This window comes from Strongylocentrotus purpuratus, unplaced genomic scaffold (assembly GCF_000002235.5).
Source record: "Strongylocentrotus purpuratus isolate Spur 01 unplaced genomic scaffold, Spur_5.0 spur5_scaffold_20, whole genome shotgun sequence".
Classification (NCBI taxonomy): Eukaryota; Metazoa; Echinodermata; class Echinoidea; order Camarodonta; family Strongylocentrotidae; genus Strongylocentrotus; species Strongylocentrotus purpuratus.
In genome coordinates, this window is record NW_022145606.1 from 8,347,799 (window position 1) to 8,366,369 (window position 18,571).

General features: G+C 38.3%; 1 protein-coding gene across 2 annotated transcripts in view; it reads left to right on the plus strand.

Annotated features, from left to right (window-relative positions):
• The window catches only part of LOC590728 (TBC1 domain family member 2B), a 45,342-nt gene extending 27,053 nt beyond the window's left edge, over positions 1–18,289 (plus strand). The window contains exons 17-30 of one of the 2 annotated variants that reach the window (XM_030992696.1): positions 249–334; positions 1,395–1,500; positions 2,413–2,527; positions 3,256–3,342; positions 3,699–3,763; positions 4,436–4,511; positions 4,927–5,022; positions 5,966–6,031; positions 6,634–6,692; positions 6,990–7,133; positions 7,593–7,659; positions 16,121–16,300; positions 16,774–16,851; positions 18,004–18,289. In XM_030992696.1, the coding sequence (XP_030848556.1) occupies positions 249–334; positions 1,395–1,500; positions 2,413–2,527; positions 3,256–3,342; positions 3,699–3,763; positions 4,436–4,511; positions 4,927–5,022; positions 5,966–6,031; positions 6,634–6,692; positions 6,990–7,133; positions 7,593–7,659; positions 16,121–16,300; positions 16,774–16,851; positions 18,004–18,132 (1,354 nt within the window). In that variant the 3' untranslated portion in view covers positions 18,133–18,289. Of the gene's footprint in view, positions 1–248; positions 335–1,394; positions 1,501–2,412; positions 2,528–3,255; positions 3,343–3,698; positions 3,764–4,435; positions 4,512–4,926; positions 5,023–5,965; positions 6,032–6,633; positions 6,693–6,989; positions 7,134–7,592; positions 7,660–15,763; positions 15,890–16,120; positions 16,301–16,773; positions 16,852–18,003 lie in introns of those variants that run through there. The other variant, XM_030992697.1, reaches the window with a different exon arrangement.
• Positions 18,290–18,571: the final 282 nt, after the last annotated feature.

Consider the following 18,571-nt stretch of genomic DNA (forward strand, 5'->3'; position numbering starts at 1 on the left):
AACTTTATCTTTCAGTGTATAAATATTGTATAAATTATACAGCATTTTTTTTCCTGATTTGTATAATTATATTGCCATGTAATTTGAATTTGAATTTCTATCTCTTTTTATACAAGAGCAATTCAGCTTATATCTGCAAAATATGTTGTCTAATAAAAAACGAAAAATTTGAATAAATGATGATAAGTGTAACTGCTTCTTTGCTTGTGTTTTAGTTACGTTAATCTGTTTTTCTCTTTTTGTTTTAGGAAATATATTTACATGGAAGCCGATTTTTGCAAGACTGAGAGTAAATACCTTCTACTTCTGAATGAGGTCAGAGGGCCACAGAGAGGTAAGCATACAATTAACAATTAAATTATTCATATTCTTCAATACCAAGTTAATGAAAATTGATTTATCCTGTTTTATGTTTCTTGAGAATGTGACATTCAAGCTTACATCTAAAAGTATTCAATAAAGCCCTAATTCAATCAGTCCATCTTTCATTCTTGAGTTACAAAAAACTCACACAAAACATCAAATTTACAAGGGGTATGAGTATTTGTGTTGTTAACTATATATGACAACAGCTATGAACGGTACATCAGCAAAAAGGTAGCAGGTAGTATTTTTACCAAACTACACTTTTTGCCAATCTGATCACCTCTCACCCAAATATGGAAGTCCCATAAACAGATATCATAGCTTAAAGATAAACTTGAGTTCTGGTAAAAAAAGAAAATGAATTCTCACAGAATCAAACGAAACTTACACTGAATGTTCAAGATTACAAATAAATGTCATGTGCCAAACAATTTTGGAAGAAAATGTATACTGGCTGAGTAATGAGCGTAGAAAGACAAGGAAATCAAGGTAAGCTAGCCCCGACATCATTTGTGTAGTCCCATATACATCTTTCTGTGTACAGTGCTTGTTACTTTACCAAGACTAGGCCAAATTTATCATGATTTTGGTGACTCCAGAACCTTGCAGTACACACCAATACTTTCATACTACATGATCAACTTTTTCTGATCCATTCCACACCTTTTCTTTCACAATGCAATCTCATTACCAGAACTCACCTTTATATTTAACTGATACATGTACTTGTATTACATTTTGAAGCAAGCACCATGAAAGACATCATTATTTTGATTCTGAAATAATCTACCACTTAGAACTAGACAGTCTCCATCAGTTATAACCTTCAGAAAGGCCTTGAAAACACACTTTTTTTGCAGTTGGTAGTTGTAAGATTGTTTTTAATATCATATGTATTTTGGTATGTCATTTACTGTAAGCACTTTAGGCCTCATGGGACAAGCTCGGTATAAGTAATAATAATGATAATAATAATTCTTTTTATTTATCATGACGATTCAAATTCAGAACTTGTTGTTCTTTTACAGAAAAAGGAAGTAAGGATTCTGATGATATCATTTCTAAACTGCTGGCCGAGGCCATGGATTCTGAAATAGGCGAGGAGAAGACAAAGTCTTACTCAGAAACAGCAAAGTATGATTCTTCATGATTTGTCCTTATTTTTTGGTTTCTGTTCTCTCATCTTCTTTTTCTTCTTGATCTTGTTTTACTCCTTCATATTTTCTCTTGTTGTTATGTTTATGAGAAAGCTTCTTTCACATTTTGTTTTACAATACATTGGCATAATAATTATTACAAAAATGGAAATAATCGTTTGAAAGATACATGGAAACGACGTAAATAATTGTTCAAGCAGGTAATTATACATTAGTTGAAATACGATGAAATGTGTAGAAAATGACAAACAGTAATGCATGTAAAATCTTTTATGTAAACCATGTACCTGCTTGTGTATTGCATTAATAATGGTGTATGATATATAAGTAAATCTGATAGCAATGATATATAACGGAAAGTACAGTGTAATTTTTTTTGGGTACAGTTTGAATGGTCAGAAACTCCTTCTCTGATTGTTGCTGTAATTCTTTTGTTATTGATATCACAAGGGTGGAATCAACAAGAAGGCTGTAATTCTCCCCCTCCTTCCCCTTCCTTGTTAAAGCCCATCAATACTAGTGAACAGGATGGATTAGACCACCCGCAAGGTCACTGGACAGGTGGTTATCTCATCAAATCAGCTCTCAATTAACATAAGAAAAAGAGGATCATAGGGGACCTTTGGTCACCGATTATGCATTGTTTGTAGTTGTTGTTGTTGGTAATAGTTTAGTGGCGTTCATTCAGTATTGAATATATACACCATATCTTCAGTTTTATGAGAAAATCAGTTACACATAAGAAAACTGAGAATAAAGATTTGTAATTACATAATTAATTATTCAGTAACGTTGTTTGTAGAGGGAGCAAGTAGCTATAAGTAGTGCAGTGGGGCTTTAAATTATTCTTATTAACAATCTCTTTGTCTTCTTGTTTTGCTGTTGGCAGAGAGCAATTGTTTGATAAGTATGGTTTCATCAGGGATCACAAGGCAGAGATCGAAGAGGAAAACGCCCTCTTGAGTCAAGCGGCAAAGCTACAGAGGAGGTCAGATGAAATCAAGGTGAGCATAACATCTACATACATATTGATTCAACATTGATGCAAATTATTTTATTTCTCATGCAAAACAAAATACAAGTAAAATTGTATTACAAAAAGTATGCAATGAAACAACGAATATAATGGAAAAAGCATGAGAAAAGAGGAACTAACTTGAAACGGAGCTTGTTGAAGTGTTAGTTCCTCAGGAGCTGTTTTACAATATAACATGAACAAGGTATGCTTAGAAATCAATATATAGAAAAATATGTAGCTAAGAAATTCTAGACTTTTGGGGGAAAAAATAAAAAGAGGACAAAATAGAGGGAAATAGAAGAAGGCAAAAAGAAAGGGAGATACAAAAAAATGTGAAAATTAATGATTGCAAAAGCTGTAGAAAAAGGGCATTAGATTAGTAGAATGAGGGGGAAAGAGATTGAGTCAAGAGTCGAACAAACCGAGAAGTGTCGTGGCCGAGGGGATATGTCACCGGACTGTGGATCACAAGGTCCATGGTTCGAGTCCCGCTGCGGCACTGATGTCCTTTGGCAAGACATTAATCTACATTTTGCACGCTCGACCCAGGTTTGTTTTTTCTCTGATGTTCTTCCACACTTGCATAATAACAATGAAAAATGCTTACAAATTATTGTTCACTTCTCCCCAGATGTCACCCTCCTCCTTAATACCTTTTGATGTTTGTATTGGCTTTCTTTTAGTTTTTATCATTATTTTTCTTTTTCTTCACAGTCTAGACATTCTACACTAGAAGTATCTAGAGCAGTGAAATGGGAGAACTATGTTGTCGCTCATCCGGAGAAGGAACTCATCATGACGGTAAGGTCAAAGGTCATCAGTTGTGATTTGAATTTTTAGGTATGGTTTAGGATAAAGATTACGGTCATGTATAAGTTGTGATCAGGATTGAAATTAAGAATGATATTTAGTGGTTTAAAATGACTAAGGCTCATTTCCTCCCCTTCGTTATTCTTGTTCATCTTTTTTTCCTTCTTTTCCTTGTTCTCCTTATTCTTCTTCTTGTTGTTCTACTCTTCTCTTCTCATTCCTCTTCTTCTTTATTCTCTAGTTCTTCTTCTTGTTCTACTTGTTCTTCTTGTTCTTTTCAGATTTGTAAAAGTGGAAACATTGTGCAACAATTATGCCTTTAAACTCATTTTTGTTTTCCCACACAGCCTGAACTGAAGTCTCTGATTAGAGGTGGTATACCACATGAATATAGAGCAAGGCTTTGGAAATGGTAAGCCAATCTTTATTTTGCAATCATGAATGGCTTTAACCCTACTCAGACTGTAATAGTTGTAAGTCATGTTATTATTACATTTACTGGCTTCATGAACACTTCAATAAAGATGGATTCAACATTTTCAGTGAATATTTGCATATCGTTTCTACATTTGTATTTTAATGGTTCGTTAACATAAATTGCTATACCATGTGTCATGTACTAAATGTGGAGGGGGAATGGATTTCGAGGTAGGGGAGATACAGGTGTATACTACCCTTCCTAGTACCATTGTTAAGGGTAGAATTGCATGTGTGTAGTTTTTATGTTTTCTAGTCAAAAGTACTTTTTAATCATCCTCTTCCTCATCCTTCTTCTTCTACTTTGTCTTCTCTGTTTTTGCCTTCTTTTAAACTTGTTCTTGTTCTTCTTCTTCCTCTTCTTTTTCTTCTTCTTCTTTTTCTTCTTCTTCTTCTCTTTATTCCTCTTCTTCTTCTTCTTCTTCTTCTTCTTCTTCTTCTTCTTCTTCTTCTTCTTCTTCTTCTTCTTCTCCTTCCCCTTCTCCTTCTCCTCCTCCTTCTCCTCCTTCTCTTCTGCCAGCATACAGTAAGTACCAAGATAAATCTGTATATATTTGCATCCACATGTAGCTTTTCACAACATGTTTGCTTCTATCTATATTCATAGGTGTGTGGACTTGCGTGTCAGGCAAGATAAAGAAACAACAGGTGTGGGCTATTATCAAAGGCTACAAAACAGTAAGGTAAGGACTGTAAAATATTGCGGCCATTTTTTTTTTTTTTTTTGGTGTATTTTATTGACTAATTTGACTTTGTATCTACTTGGTATTTGTCTTGTTATTTTTTATCTCTCTTTCAGGGCCATTTCTCACAAGCATTTGCTTTTTGGTTGGTCCTTGCCATATTCCATACTGTATTTTGCATTTGCAGTTTAGCTCATTACCTTTCAGTGACCATTATTGCTACCAAAACTACGCAAACATGAGCTTGAACGTATATTTTTTGAATCTTTAATATATTTACTGTTTCTTATAGAGAGCTTTACCAGTTATAGCGTAACTAATCTTTTGCTCATTCTCTATCTCCTTCTTTTCTTCTTCTTCTTCTTCTTCTTCTTCTTCTTCTTCTTCTTTTGTTTTCCTTCTTCTTTTTCTTCAGAGCTTCAAGTCCAGCCCAGCAACGAAGCAAATAGAGCTTGATCTTTTGAGGACACTGCCAACAAACAGACACTATGAGAAAATGGAATCACAGGGGGTAAGTCAAAGATAGAGAGAGGAAGAGAGAAGAGAGAGAGGGAGAGAGGAGAGAGAGAGAGAGGGAGAGACAGTGAGCGATGGAGGGGGAGGGAGAGAGATTCAGAGAGAAAGTGACAGAGGGATAGGGGAGCATGAGGGATAGAGAGAGATAGAGCAAACGACAGACATGGGAAAATGGAATCGCGGGAAGTAAGTCAAAGATAGAGAGAAGGAGAAAGGAAGAGAGAGGCAGAGAGGCAGAGAGGGAAATAGAGATGGGGAGGGAGGTAGGAGGAAAGATAGGGAGAGAAAGTGGCAGAGGGATATGGGAGAATGAGTGGGAGAAAGAGAGAGAGAGAGAGATAGAGAAAAGGGATTAAAGGTAAAGACCAGTTATGGTCATACGATTGCATTGTGAAAGAAACGTTGTGGAATTGATCAGAAAAGGTTGATCATCTAGCATCTAGCATCTGTAAGGTTCTGGAATCATCAAAATGATAAGAAATTTGGCCCATTCTTCGTACAGTTACAAGCACTATACACAGAAATATGTATATGGGACTACCCTATATCTCTCACAGACCATGAGAGAAACAAATTTACCAAATATATGAATTAGTAGGCGGTTTCCCGGCAAATTTGTTATCATCATGTATTAGTCAAAACAAATTATTTCACATGATTGGTAATGAGAGCTTCCATTTCATTTTTTGAAATTGGGGCGTTTCCAATACTGGTCTTTACCTTTAAAGCTTGTGTAAATTATAGAAGGGGAAATAGAGAGTATGTGAGAAAATGGAAACATTTTTTTTAGAGATAGAGACATCAACTTAGAAAGAAAAGATAGATAAAATAATAAAGGTTAAATGATATACAGTGTATGCACTTTCAGGTGAGCAAAAACAATGTAGATGTACTCATCCTCTTTTTTCCTCTTCATCTTCTCATCCCCTGTCCTTCAGATCCCCAAGTTGAGGAGAGTTCTTCTTGCATACAGCGTACACAACCCAGCCATTGGATACTGCCAGGTACGATTCATGATATGACCTTTGACCCTTATGCAAATTTTCTCAAAATATATTCAATTCGGTGACTTACAGTGGTTTGACAGTATAAGAGACAATGATTTTTTTTAAAGGAACTAGTATGCAATGAATTTTGAAGCCATTAAGCTCGAAAGTAAGTTTTTAAAGGGATATGGAAGTTAGTTCTCATCTGCTGTAGGTCACAATTCGCGGACACCAGACTTCGGGAAATGCTATCCATGGGTGTACAAGTCTTGTATACGGCAAACCCGTAGTCCCACCAAGGAATACCCAGTAGTCTCTTAGGGAGTCTTTAGGTGAGGGAATATGTATGATTATTAATAATAATGAGGATTGATAACACCTAGACTTTGAGTAATGTTTAAATTACAAAAAGTCGCTTTCTTTTCTCCATAATATTCCGGCTCGAACATTAACATAGTCATCATGAAAATGTATGATTATGCTTGATATGAAATACTGTCTCTATGCGCTTTACAGATATTATTACCCTAGTCATTGGATTCATTCATGCACAATGTGCACCATCTCCATTCCCTAGGGAATATTCACCACTTGGTTACGTGTATTTTTGTTTATTTCAGGGATTAAATCGAGTTGCTGCCATAGCTTTGCTCTACCTAGAGGAAGAAGATGCATTTTGGTAAGTTCAAGTTCACCGACATCCGTTTTCATCGTTTATATTTTTCACATCGTATTTTCATACACTTCCATTCCCACTTTCGGAGGAATGATTCCATTCTTTTGACAATTTGTCATTTGTAGTGTTTGGTAACAATGTTAAATTTGGATTTAATAATGTAATCACATGACTAGAAGCCAAATTTATGTGTTATAATACCACTCCATATTGTCTTGAATAATGGCTACTGTGGAATACTTCTTGCCGATTATGGAGTTTACCATATATCATTAAAACTCTATATTGTTTTGTATGCAGGTGCCTGATAGCTATTGTGGAGTACATCATGCCAATGGACTACTACAGCAAGACGCTGATTGGTTCTCAGACGGATCAAAGAGTTTTCAGGGAGCTTCTTGCAGAGAAAATTCCGAGACTCCACTCCCACTTTGAGGAATACTCGTAAGTAAAATCTGTTCACTACTGGGTAACTAATTCAATTCAAAACTTGAATAAGACACATTTATTCAAAATTGCTTCTGATGATTAACTTACTCTGTTCACATGGATGTGTATGTCACATGTATTGTAATTTGTAGGTTTGTTTGCACTTTTTTGTTTTGTTTAATATGTAATTGTTTATCAGTCTATTTTGTTTGCTATAGCGTTTAGAAACTTCGGTGGTAAGTGCTTTATTACAAGCATTGTTTTTATTATTTTTTATTTTATTAGGGCTACCAAGTGAGTTCTTGACCCAATATAATCCAATCCAAAATATAATTGATACAGCACTATTTCCTTGCAGTTATAAAGCGCTGCACACATTACTCTACACATGTGGGTAAATTTCAATTCAATTCAAATCTTTATTTAACCAATATAAAGCAATATACAAACAATCATTCAATATTATTGTTTCAGAATTGACCTTTCGTTGGTGACCTTCAACTGGTTTGTGACCTGCTTCTGTGATAACATTCCTGCAGAGGTGAGTTCAGGGGTCAGCGAGAAGATTGATCTCTCGCTATCGTGAATTATATTTTGTGATCCTTCTCACCCTTTAATCCTGACTTCATCAGACCAAAGTTGCAAAATAACTCGCTATTTTAACTAGCCCTAACTCAAATTAGCTAGCTAATTTGCGTCTCAATCAGCCCGCAGTTGCAATGAGCGGGCTATCGGTATTTGGTCAAGAAAATGTCCCAAGAAATCTTGTTCTTGTTTCCAAAATAGCCTGCTATTTGGGAAATAGCGGGCTAATCTACGCCCGTCTGAGCTAGTTTGTGAGGAGCATATGGGTCTGGTGAAGACACAATTTCGAATTTGAAAATAGCAGGTTATTTTGCAACTTCGGTGATGAAGACTGGCCTTTTGTGTGTCAATTATATGAATAATAGTAGAAATGTATTTTGAAAAGGATTGCTCTTCAAGATGCCATCATATTCAAAATATGAAGAGAATTCAATCAACATTACTCTTCTGTTAGGGGAGCCTTCCAAAGTTGCGACTGTGTCGCGACGCGTCGGGGCGCAGAGCAGGATATGAGAACAAAGGAGGCGCCTTTATGCGCCCATTAGCGCCTTTTTGCGTCGGATAGGAGAGGACTTCAGTTGGTTGCCAGCTCATTAAAATCTGGCTATTGTTTGGAGTCTCATTGTTACGAAATTACCCCGCCGGGGCGCGCCCCGGTGAAGAACTTGACATTTGTGAATGGGAACTTAAACTTTGAATAGCTTTCGCGCCCTTTCGCGCCCGGTCCGGCGCATTAGTTATTCATGTAGTGCCCGCTTGTGTGTCGCTCTCGTCTTGCGAGATTTGACTCTGAAAAGCATTACGTGGCTACTGATTTGTTTTAATATTATTTTACGTACATGACATTGGTTACAATGTTTGTTCTGATTGTTTATTTTCCTCTCGAAATCGGAGTTCTGTAGGCGTTAACGTTGGCATGATTGTTCATTTTTTCATCTCCTCCTGTTCTGTTCATGATTGTGTTCAATATACTGTATCAATTTTAATACAAATTGATTTGTTCACGAAAAAAACAAATTTATTTTTATACTTACCCCACTCTCTCTGACATTGTTTTCCTCGTGCATGTTTTGACACTTTAATTGTAATTTTATATTTCCTTATAGCGATGTTATCGCATGTTTCGATTTTCTTGTTTTTTTTAAAACAATTTTTGTTGCATCTTGTAAACAGTTCTGTCGTATGATCATTATAAATCATATAATTATATCATCAGTCTGTTATTTCAATACATAGATCCTTTGAATCTTCTTAAAATTAGAGAACGTATTTTAAAATCCGTGATGTTGAAAATGATACTTAATCAAGAATGTCATAGTTTCTCCTTGAATTGGATTTAAAAAGCGTTTTATCTGTATTACGATTTTTTTTAATGCAAATGATATGTGTATTGTCGGGAACATCATCAATATGTTTCGTTAGAAGGAAGACGCTCATTTTCAGAATGTTCTTTCTTTGCAAAACACTAATGTTACGAAGAAAATTAAATACACTGTACCCGTATCATCGGGGATATCGCAAAACTCCCAGGGAGATTATCAATTGCAAATCAACATAGTAAATTATGCCTAAATCGTAAGAATAGAGCATGCATTAAAAAAAAAGAGAGTTACCAGGAAATGATGTTTGAAATTTCACCCCAAACATATCTCAAGAAGAAATTAGTTTATCATACTGTGTCAAAGAATTTTATCGAATATTTCTTTGCGACGAAGGGGGGGGGGGGGGGTTACATCCGCGGCCAGTTTTAGATCTAGGTCATTGTTAAGAATAACTAAAATACGTATATATAGTGCTGAATAGGGGCCACGTGTTATCGAAAGAGCGTAGTGCGTTCTAGAACATATACAAGCCATGGCAATTCGTTGAATTGCTTCTCGTAACAGAACTGTCTCACTGTCTAAATAAGGATCCATCCGGGGGATCCATCATGCACGTGTTGGTATCAAGTAGTAAACGGAATTAATAATGATTGCGTTGTTTTGGGACATTTTTTTTCGGGGGGGGGGGGGGGGGGGGCAGGGTAGCCCTTATTCTTCTTCTACTGGGTCATCAAGAAACACAAATAGTGTTGAAATTTTCCGCAATCCCTTTAGCGCCGAGGGTAGAAAAGCCTTTAGAAAAGTCAGCTGGACAATAGCAATTAAATGTTGGTCAAACAATCAGCGAGAAATACTGGGCAAACAGATATTAGCCCACGTCTTCAATATAACCAGGGAATCCCGATATAACTAAGCACATGCTCATAATATGAATATCAAATCTGGCTATTGTTTGGAGACTCATTGTTACTGTCTGGTAAAGGGGTACTTTTTACGCACCAAAGTCCGGCTCGTCTAGTACACACAAATCCGGCCCGTATTGACTTTACACACCGGACTTAGGGGACTGTTTTCAAAAGGAGGGAAAATGCATATGCGTACCCTCAGGCGCGTACGCAGGATTTTTTCAAGGGGGGGGTTTTAACATTTATAAATCGGTCCGAAAATTTCGCAACGACTCAGCCAGCCGCTGAATAAGCGGGGGGGGGGGGGGGGGGGGGGGGGGTAAGAGGACACATTTTTTTTTTTTTTGGTCCCAAAAAAATCGCAACGGCTCAGCCGACCGCTGAATAAGCGGGGGGGGGGGGGGGGGGGGGGGGGGGGGGTAAGAGGACACATTTTTTTTTTTTTTGGTCTCGAAATTTGGAAATTTGACATTTTGCTCCGTTGGGGGGGGGGGGTAAGGTCACCTTTTTTAGGTCGGCCATGGGAATATTTTTTTTTTTTTTTTTAATAATTAAAAAAAAAAAAAAAAAAAAAATCCAAAAGGGGGGGGGGGGGGGGGGGGGGGGGTTTTAGGTTTTTTTTAGGGGGGTTTACACACAAAAATTTCCAAAGGGGGGGGTTTAACCCCCCAAACCCCCCCCCCCCTGCGTACGCGCCTGCGTACCCTACATAACACTCATTCGGGGTGGGGGGGGGGAGGGGTGCGCTTAAAGGCGAAGCGCTTTTTGTGAATTGTGAATTTGTGAATTTGAAAAGCTTTCGCGCCCGTTCCTACGCATTAGTTATTCATGTAATCCCCGTGTGTGTCCGCTCTCGTCTTGAAAGATTTGACTCTAAAATTTTCACTTTGGCTACTGATATGTTTATTATTATTTTACGTACAAGACATTGATTTAGATTGTTGTTCTGATTGTTATTTTCCTCCCAAATATCGAAGTTGTGTAGGCGTTGACGTTGTTATGATTGTTCATTTCTGTTCATTAATGTGTTCACTACTTGTATTATATTAATTTCTTCACGAACAAAACAAAAACGATATGTATAATTGTATTCCTTCTGTATGTTTTGACACATTATTTGTTTCATATTACATTTATTTTGTTCTGTCATCCGATCAAAATAGGTCATATATCTATATCATCACTCTGTTCTTTCTCATGCAAGATCGATTTAAAGAATAGAAACGTAGGTTCTCTAAATCTTCGCAAAATCAGCTATTGTATTTAAATACCCGTGATTTAAAAATGATACTTATAATCAAAGAGATTGAAAGATTCTGCTTGAAATAAGATTATAGGGCGTTTATAAATATGTCATACAAAACAAACAAACATCTGCAAATTAAAGATATTACACAAATGATAGTCGTATTGTCGGGAGCCTGCATCATCAAAACGTTTCGGTAGATTGAACAATTCGAAATCGCCTATCTGTTCCAAACATGAAATTCGATCGAATATTTCTTCGCGAAGAAACTTTATTGGTGGTGTCATTTGTCTTAACAATTTGTTATCTTCAATGTTCGTGACGTTTTGACGTTTCATATTTGTTAGCTAGCGCTAGTAAAGTCTTTGTTTTAACGTGCACTGTATATAGTTATAAGGCCTGAACACGTCATGTTCACATTGGGTGTTATATAGCATACGGATATTATAGTACATGTAACTTTTAAAAGCACTTTGTTTTGCAACGCAATGACAAAAGACAGCTCTTTGAGCAGCTAATAGTTGTTGCGCCCAATGTTCCGCTCATAGGCGGCTATTCCCAATTACCGGGCATTATTTGTTATTGTATCATTAGTTAAGTTTATTAATCTATTCATGTTTTCTATTTATTTATTTAGTTTTGGGGAGGGGGGATGTCGTATTACGAATTCATGACCCTTATACATAATGACCATGTTCTCAAATTACGAATAGCGGTCTTCATGAATAGTTGTCCAATGAATTAGCGGTCCTTATAACTAGCGAGCGGAGCCCTCCTGATTGACCTCTGCCATTTTGGTCCGGCCGTTCACTTCGCCGCCCCCCTCTCTCACACACACACATATGTGTAGCTAAACAAGAATCTATAGCAAGTCGGACAATTATAGCGATCAAACAATAGTCGCGTGAAATCCTGCCACGGCATTCTATGTTTTTACCTTAGAGCGAACTTTTCTTTTGTATTCGCTCCATAGAACTCTACTTTATCTTACAGCGAGGTGAAATGAAAAGAGCGTCATCATGAGTAGATCTATTGTTTGATGTTATCCTTGTTCTCCCTAGTTAAGCCAAACCTTCAATTTAGGCCTATCCATAAAAGGTAGCTTCCTGTACCGTTCGCTTTTTTTTCCTGACTGCTATATGAAGCATGTGTATGCTCTGAATTAGGCAAACAGGGGACCGGCGGGTTTAAAGCCCCAGTCCCATATAAAGCCGGACCAGCACGGACGAGCACGGACCACTCCGGACCATCCCGGACCATGGTCTGGGGTGATCCGGGATGGTCCGGGATGTTTTGTTCAAAAAAGTGTGATGCTTTTAAAGCTACAGTCCCATATACGTCCCGGACCGTCCCGGACCATCCCGGACCCCATCCGGGGTGATCCGGGATTCGGTCCGTGTTGACACCGTGTTGGCACCGGGGTGGTCCTGGATGGTCCTGGATGGTCCTGGATGGTCAATAACTCACTCCCGGACTGCCACGGATCAACACGGACCGCCCCGGCGCCACTACGGACGACCCCGGACCCAGCACGGTGGCTACACGGATCACCCCGGATCAAACTATTGTCCCGGACCGTCCCGGACCACCCCGGCAGTTTTGACCGTCAAAAACATCCGCGGTCGACTCCCGGACCGCCCAGGACCATCCAGGACCATCCAGGACCATCCAGGACCATCCAGGACCACCCGGTGCCAACACGGTGTCAACACGGATCACCCCGGATGGGGTCCGGGATGGTCCGGGACGGTCCGGGACGTATATGGGACTGTAGCTTTAAAAGCATCACACTTTTTTGAACAAAACATCCCGGACCATCCCGGATCACCCCAGACCATGGTCCGGGATGGTCCGGAGTGGTCCGTGCTCGTCCGTGCTGGTCCGGCTTTATATGGGACTGGGGCTTTAAGATCCTCTCCGAACGAAATGTAATGTTGAGTTATGCCTTACAATAGCATATCGACTTGGTTTCTAACCAGGGAGCTCCCGGTTACGAGCTGCTCTGCTCTACCACTGGGCTATAGCGCCTCCCTCCTTTTAAAAAGATCGTTTAAAATTTGCCGTTTTTTTTTTTTTAGAATAAGAATCAAAACATGTTTGGTATGTTTTTTGTATCTGTGCATTAAGATTTCAAAATTTCACTTTCGCCACTTAATTATAAAAATCTACGAATAAATGATTCGAATGTTGTGTGGAATGATTAATTATCATCATGAACTGATTAATGTTTTGTATTGCATTTCCAATTGCTGCTCAACTTTATCACCATCAGGCTACACTTTTTTGTTTACATCTTCATGACACACATGTTTTATAATCTCGATATAGTTCCCGGACTCTTTTTTCTATTTATTCCACTTTTAAAAAGAGCTATGGAATTATTATGATTTAAAACGCCTTTTGGACGGGCAATTTTCGAAGGCATATCTCGGGCGTGAAATCCTGCCACGGCATTTTATGTTTTTTTTTCCCTGAGGCCACTTAACAAAATATACATGTTTAGCGTCCCCGCCTGCTTCCTTTTTGGGGGCCGCCTCCTATTTTTTTTATTTTTGGGAAATAATATGAAAAACAATACTAAAATGGATCTATTACTGATTTTTTTAAAAAGTTAAAAGATGTCGGCGGCCATTTGAAAAATAGCCCGACTGTCAGGGAAAATGTACCGAGCGGCCATTTTGAGCGGCCGTTTTGAAAGAAAAAGAAAAGAAAAGAGAGGGCCTCCTCCTTCCTAGTTTTCGAAAAAACAGGACACTAATAAAAAAAAACTTTTATTTGGCCTTAGAGCGAACTTTTCTTTTGTATTCGCTCCGTAAAACTCTACTTTATCAAACAGCGAGGTGAAATGAAAAGAGCGTCATCTTGAGTAAATCGTTTGTTTGATGTTATCCTTCTTATCCCTAATAAGCAAACCTTCAATTTATTAGAACCAAGTCATGGGAGGAGAAAAAAAAAAGGATTAGACTGACAAAATATAAATTCTTCCAAGCTCAGGCTGTGGCGATGTGCAACGCGTAGCGTGAATATGAATGACGAGAGAGAAAGATAATTCCTTTGTCCATTATACGACGCTAGAATCATATCGCGATGTGGGAATTATACAAATATGTTGATAATCATTCAAATTACAAACATACACAAGCGACCCAAACAGTAATCAATTTGCCGACTATAACCGCATACATGTAGTCATTCACATCATTCGTCTTTTATTTTTGTTGTTGGGACAATTAAGCTCGCAATTAAACAACCATTAATCGTACATAGTCATCTTTATTTCACATTTCATACAGTCGTCACAAAAATTAAAAGGAGGCGTATTAAACCCAACAAAAATAAATCATAATGTATTCTGATCAAGATGAACGAGTGTGTTGATTGCCCCCCCAAAACAAAGACGATCTCACCAGAGAAGTTCATGCTGTGCTGTAGTAATGTACATTGCAAAGCTTCGCCACAATGATTGGAAAGGTAATACCCCGCCCGTTACGACGCAAAACGGCGCGAGAAGAATAGATCGCGACGCGAGAAGAATACATCATTTTTTTTTTACAAACAATGGAAAGTTTATCAGAACGAAAACCGGAGGAGGGGAAGACAGGCTTTGGCCGACAAATACTTTCTGGATATCAAGTTTAAGCTGTACCGCGCATCACGAGCGAGAACAATGACGGGAGAGATAATCTTCCATCGCCTGGTGGGGCGCAAAAGGGCGCAAGAAGAATAGAGCGGGTTTATACTAACAATAGACGGTTTCTTTCATATGCAAGAATCAGGTGAGGGTGACTATTGCGCCCCTTCGCGCCCCTTTGCGCCTCAATGCGTCTCTTGGGACGCCACTGTTCTATTCATCGCGCCCCGACGCGTCCGGGCACAGTCGCAACTTTGGAAGGCTCCCCTTATGTATTCATGTATCAGTATTATTCTTTGCATTGGATACTGTCATTATTGTGATGTGATGCGTGTGTAGTCCCATACACTGAGTAAGTTTTGTATCATTTTGATTGTTCCTAAACCTCACACTACACACCAGTTCGTAAGTGCTGTATAATCATCCTTTCCAATTTCTTCCAGTCAGATTATTTTACAATGCAATAGCATGGCCAGAAGACAGCTTTAAAATTGCAGTCAATTAGAACGTCCACATCTGTAAAAGTTGAATAACATGTTGATGAATTCCTGATTCTTATTTTTCTTTTATTTAGAAGATGCTTCTGATCTGGGACACGTTTTTGTTGGAGGGAAACAACATTCTCTTCTGGACTCGCTGGCACTGTTGACTCTATTCTTTTGTGATTTATCAAAGACTAGGCTTTCAATTGCTCTCATTTTCGAAGGTCTACATCTGTAAAAGTTGAATAACGATGGATGAAATCCTTTTTCTTCCTTTCTTTTTTGATTTAGACAATGCTTCAGATCTGAGACTTGTTTTTGTCGAAGGGAAACAAAGTTCTCTTCAGATACTCCCTGGCAGCATTCACTCTCTCTCATTTTGGACAAGGCTATCAATCGCTCTCAATTTTAAGGTCCACATCTTTAAAAGTTGAATAACGCATTTGAGAAATCCTTTTTTTCCCTTTGATTTAGACGATGCTTCGAATCTGGGACACGTTTTTGTTGGATGGAAACAGAGTTCTCTCTGGCAGCATTCACTCTCTTTTCATTTTTGACAAGGCTATCAATCGCTCTCAATTTTAAGGTCCACATCTTTAAAAGTTGAATAACACATTTGAGAAATCCTTTTTTTCCCTTTGATTTAGACGATGCTTCGAATCTGGGACACGTTTTTGTTGGATGGAAACAGAGTTCTCTCTGGCAGCATTCACTCTCTTTTCATTTTTGACAAGGCTATCAATCGCTCTCAATTGAAGGTCTGTAACAGTAAAAGTTGAATAAGGCATTGATGAAATCCTTTTTTCTTCCTTTTTTTTCCCTTTTATTTAGACGATGCTTCGAATCTGGGACACATTTTTGTCGGAGGGAAACAAAGTTCTCTTTAGATACTCCCTGGCTGCGTTCAAGATCTTTGAGGAAGAACTGCTGAAACAGAACGATTACCTCAGGATCTTTGCCGTCCTACGACGAATGCCAGAGATGCTGACAGATGTACAGAAACTTACGCAGGTAAACCTAGACTGTTCCCTTGCCTAGAAATGTAGCATTAGGTGCACTAGAAAATGGTCTTAAAGCCCCACTGCACTACTTATAGCTACTTGCGCTCTCTATATAGAAAACAATGCCTAATCAGTGCATGTTGGTCCCCATGATCCCTTTTTTCTTATGTAAATTTAGAGCTGAGTTGATGAGATACCCACCTGTCAGTGACCTTGGAGGGAGGTCTAATCCCCCTTGTCAAACAAGTGCAGACTGGCTTTAAAGGTGGTGTCTTTCAATTGTCACCAGTGAAACAAAAATTGGCAACACTGACAAATCTTGCGAGCTCCTCTCCAAATTAATAGAATTTCACATAAACTTTCTTTCATCTGTTTCACTAATTGTTCTGCTTTTATTCAGATTAACTTGATATCATATAACAACCAATGGTCTAGTCTTTGTTTCATAATACTGTTTGATTTGTTTTTCTCTGTTTCCATCAGATTGCCTTTGATGAGCTTAATCCATTTCCAAGGAGACATATCAACAACAAGAGAACCATCCATCGAGCACATGTCAAGGTTAGTTTTGAAGAAAGAAAAAAGGAAAAAAAAGGGAATTGATGCATGTTATCAGATTTTTGGTAGGCAATTGTTTAGCTTTCTTTGGGGGGTTGTATTTCTGAGAATGCCTGTTTTTAGATATCCGGTAATCCAGGATGTGCAAGATATATATTTCCTTCAACCACAGTTCATGCACAAGAACCTACAGTACATGTATTTCCTTCTTTCATCCCTCTTCTTCTTTCTATTTAACAACAGCTTGATGAGCTGCAGGCTATCAGAGCAGAGTTCGTTTTGAAAAGGAAAGAACTCTATTTATATCCGGTAGTTCAGGATGTGCATGAACATGTTTATTTCCTTCAATCACACTTCATGCTTGTTTAACCCATAAAGTGTCAAATATAGTACATACCAAACTATAAAAAAAAGGAAAAATGTAAAATCTCTCCCAACATGCCAATATTCCTCACATACTGAAGTGGCAAGAACATGACTGATAAATGGACCATAGAACAAAAGAATCAGTTATGCATGCAGCACACTTTGAAGTCTGAATAACACAATAAGCCAATGGGTGAGTCCACAGCTGTACAACCAATGCCAGTTTACAAGATTTCAGCGTCTGATGGATTCATCTATGTTCCTACTTGCATTTCTCTTCTGTTTTTCTGACTCGTTTTTTGGCAACGACCTAATAAGCTGGAGGCTCTCAGAGCAGAGTCTGTGTTGGAAAAGAAAAATAATAGGGTAATACTCCATGCATGTCATCAATTGTTTTGGTGGGGAATTTAGCCTTCTCTTAGACATAGTGGTTGTTGTTCTGGGAATATTTGTTTATACATGTAGATATCCAGATGTACTGCAATCACAGTTGATGTACATGAATCCTGTGTTCCTACTTTCATTCTCTCTTCTTCTTTCTCCCCCCCCCCCTTTTAATGTTTTTTTAGCAACAACATTCTTAGTCACAGTTCAAGCAGAAGAATCTTTTTGTTCCTACTTTCATTATCTTCTTTCCCCCCCCCCCCTCTTTTCATTTTTTTTTGCAACATCTTGACGTTATCATACCACAATTATTTCTGCAGCATTCTCAATCCCAGTTCATGCACATGAATCTTTGTGTTCCTACTTTCATTCTCTCTTCTTCTTTTTGTCCCCCTTTTTTTAAAGCAACAACTTGACGAGCTTGAGGCCATCAGAGCAGAGTTTGTTCCGCGGCATTCGCAGAATGGGGATGATCTTGCCAGCGATGAAGAGGAGGATTACGACCAGGTCGAGGCGTTAGGAGGAGCTTCCTGAATGAGGGTGTTTCACAAAGCCTTTTTTGACAAATATCAGTGACAAATCTGCCAAGAACCAATCAGAAGCAAGGATTTCACTAGCTTATAACAAAAACTGTCATTTGTCACTGATGACAAGTTTTTGTGAAACGCCCCCCTGGAGGGTGTTTCACAAAGCCTTCTTTTTCAATCACAGATGACAAATATCAGTGACAAATCTACTGATAACCAATCAGAAGCAAGAATTTCAGTAGCTTATAACAAAAACTGTCATTTGTCACTGATGACAAGTTTTGTGAAACAGGGCCCTGATGAAGAAAGTTGACTTGTGACTTCTTGCCTTCAAAGATCTGCCAATTAATTGTAAAGGTCGGGTGACATCGAAATATAACTTGATTCCTGTTGATGTGCAGGGCTACATACATCTCATATTTTGTTATTCAAACATCTAAATATCT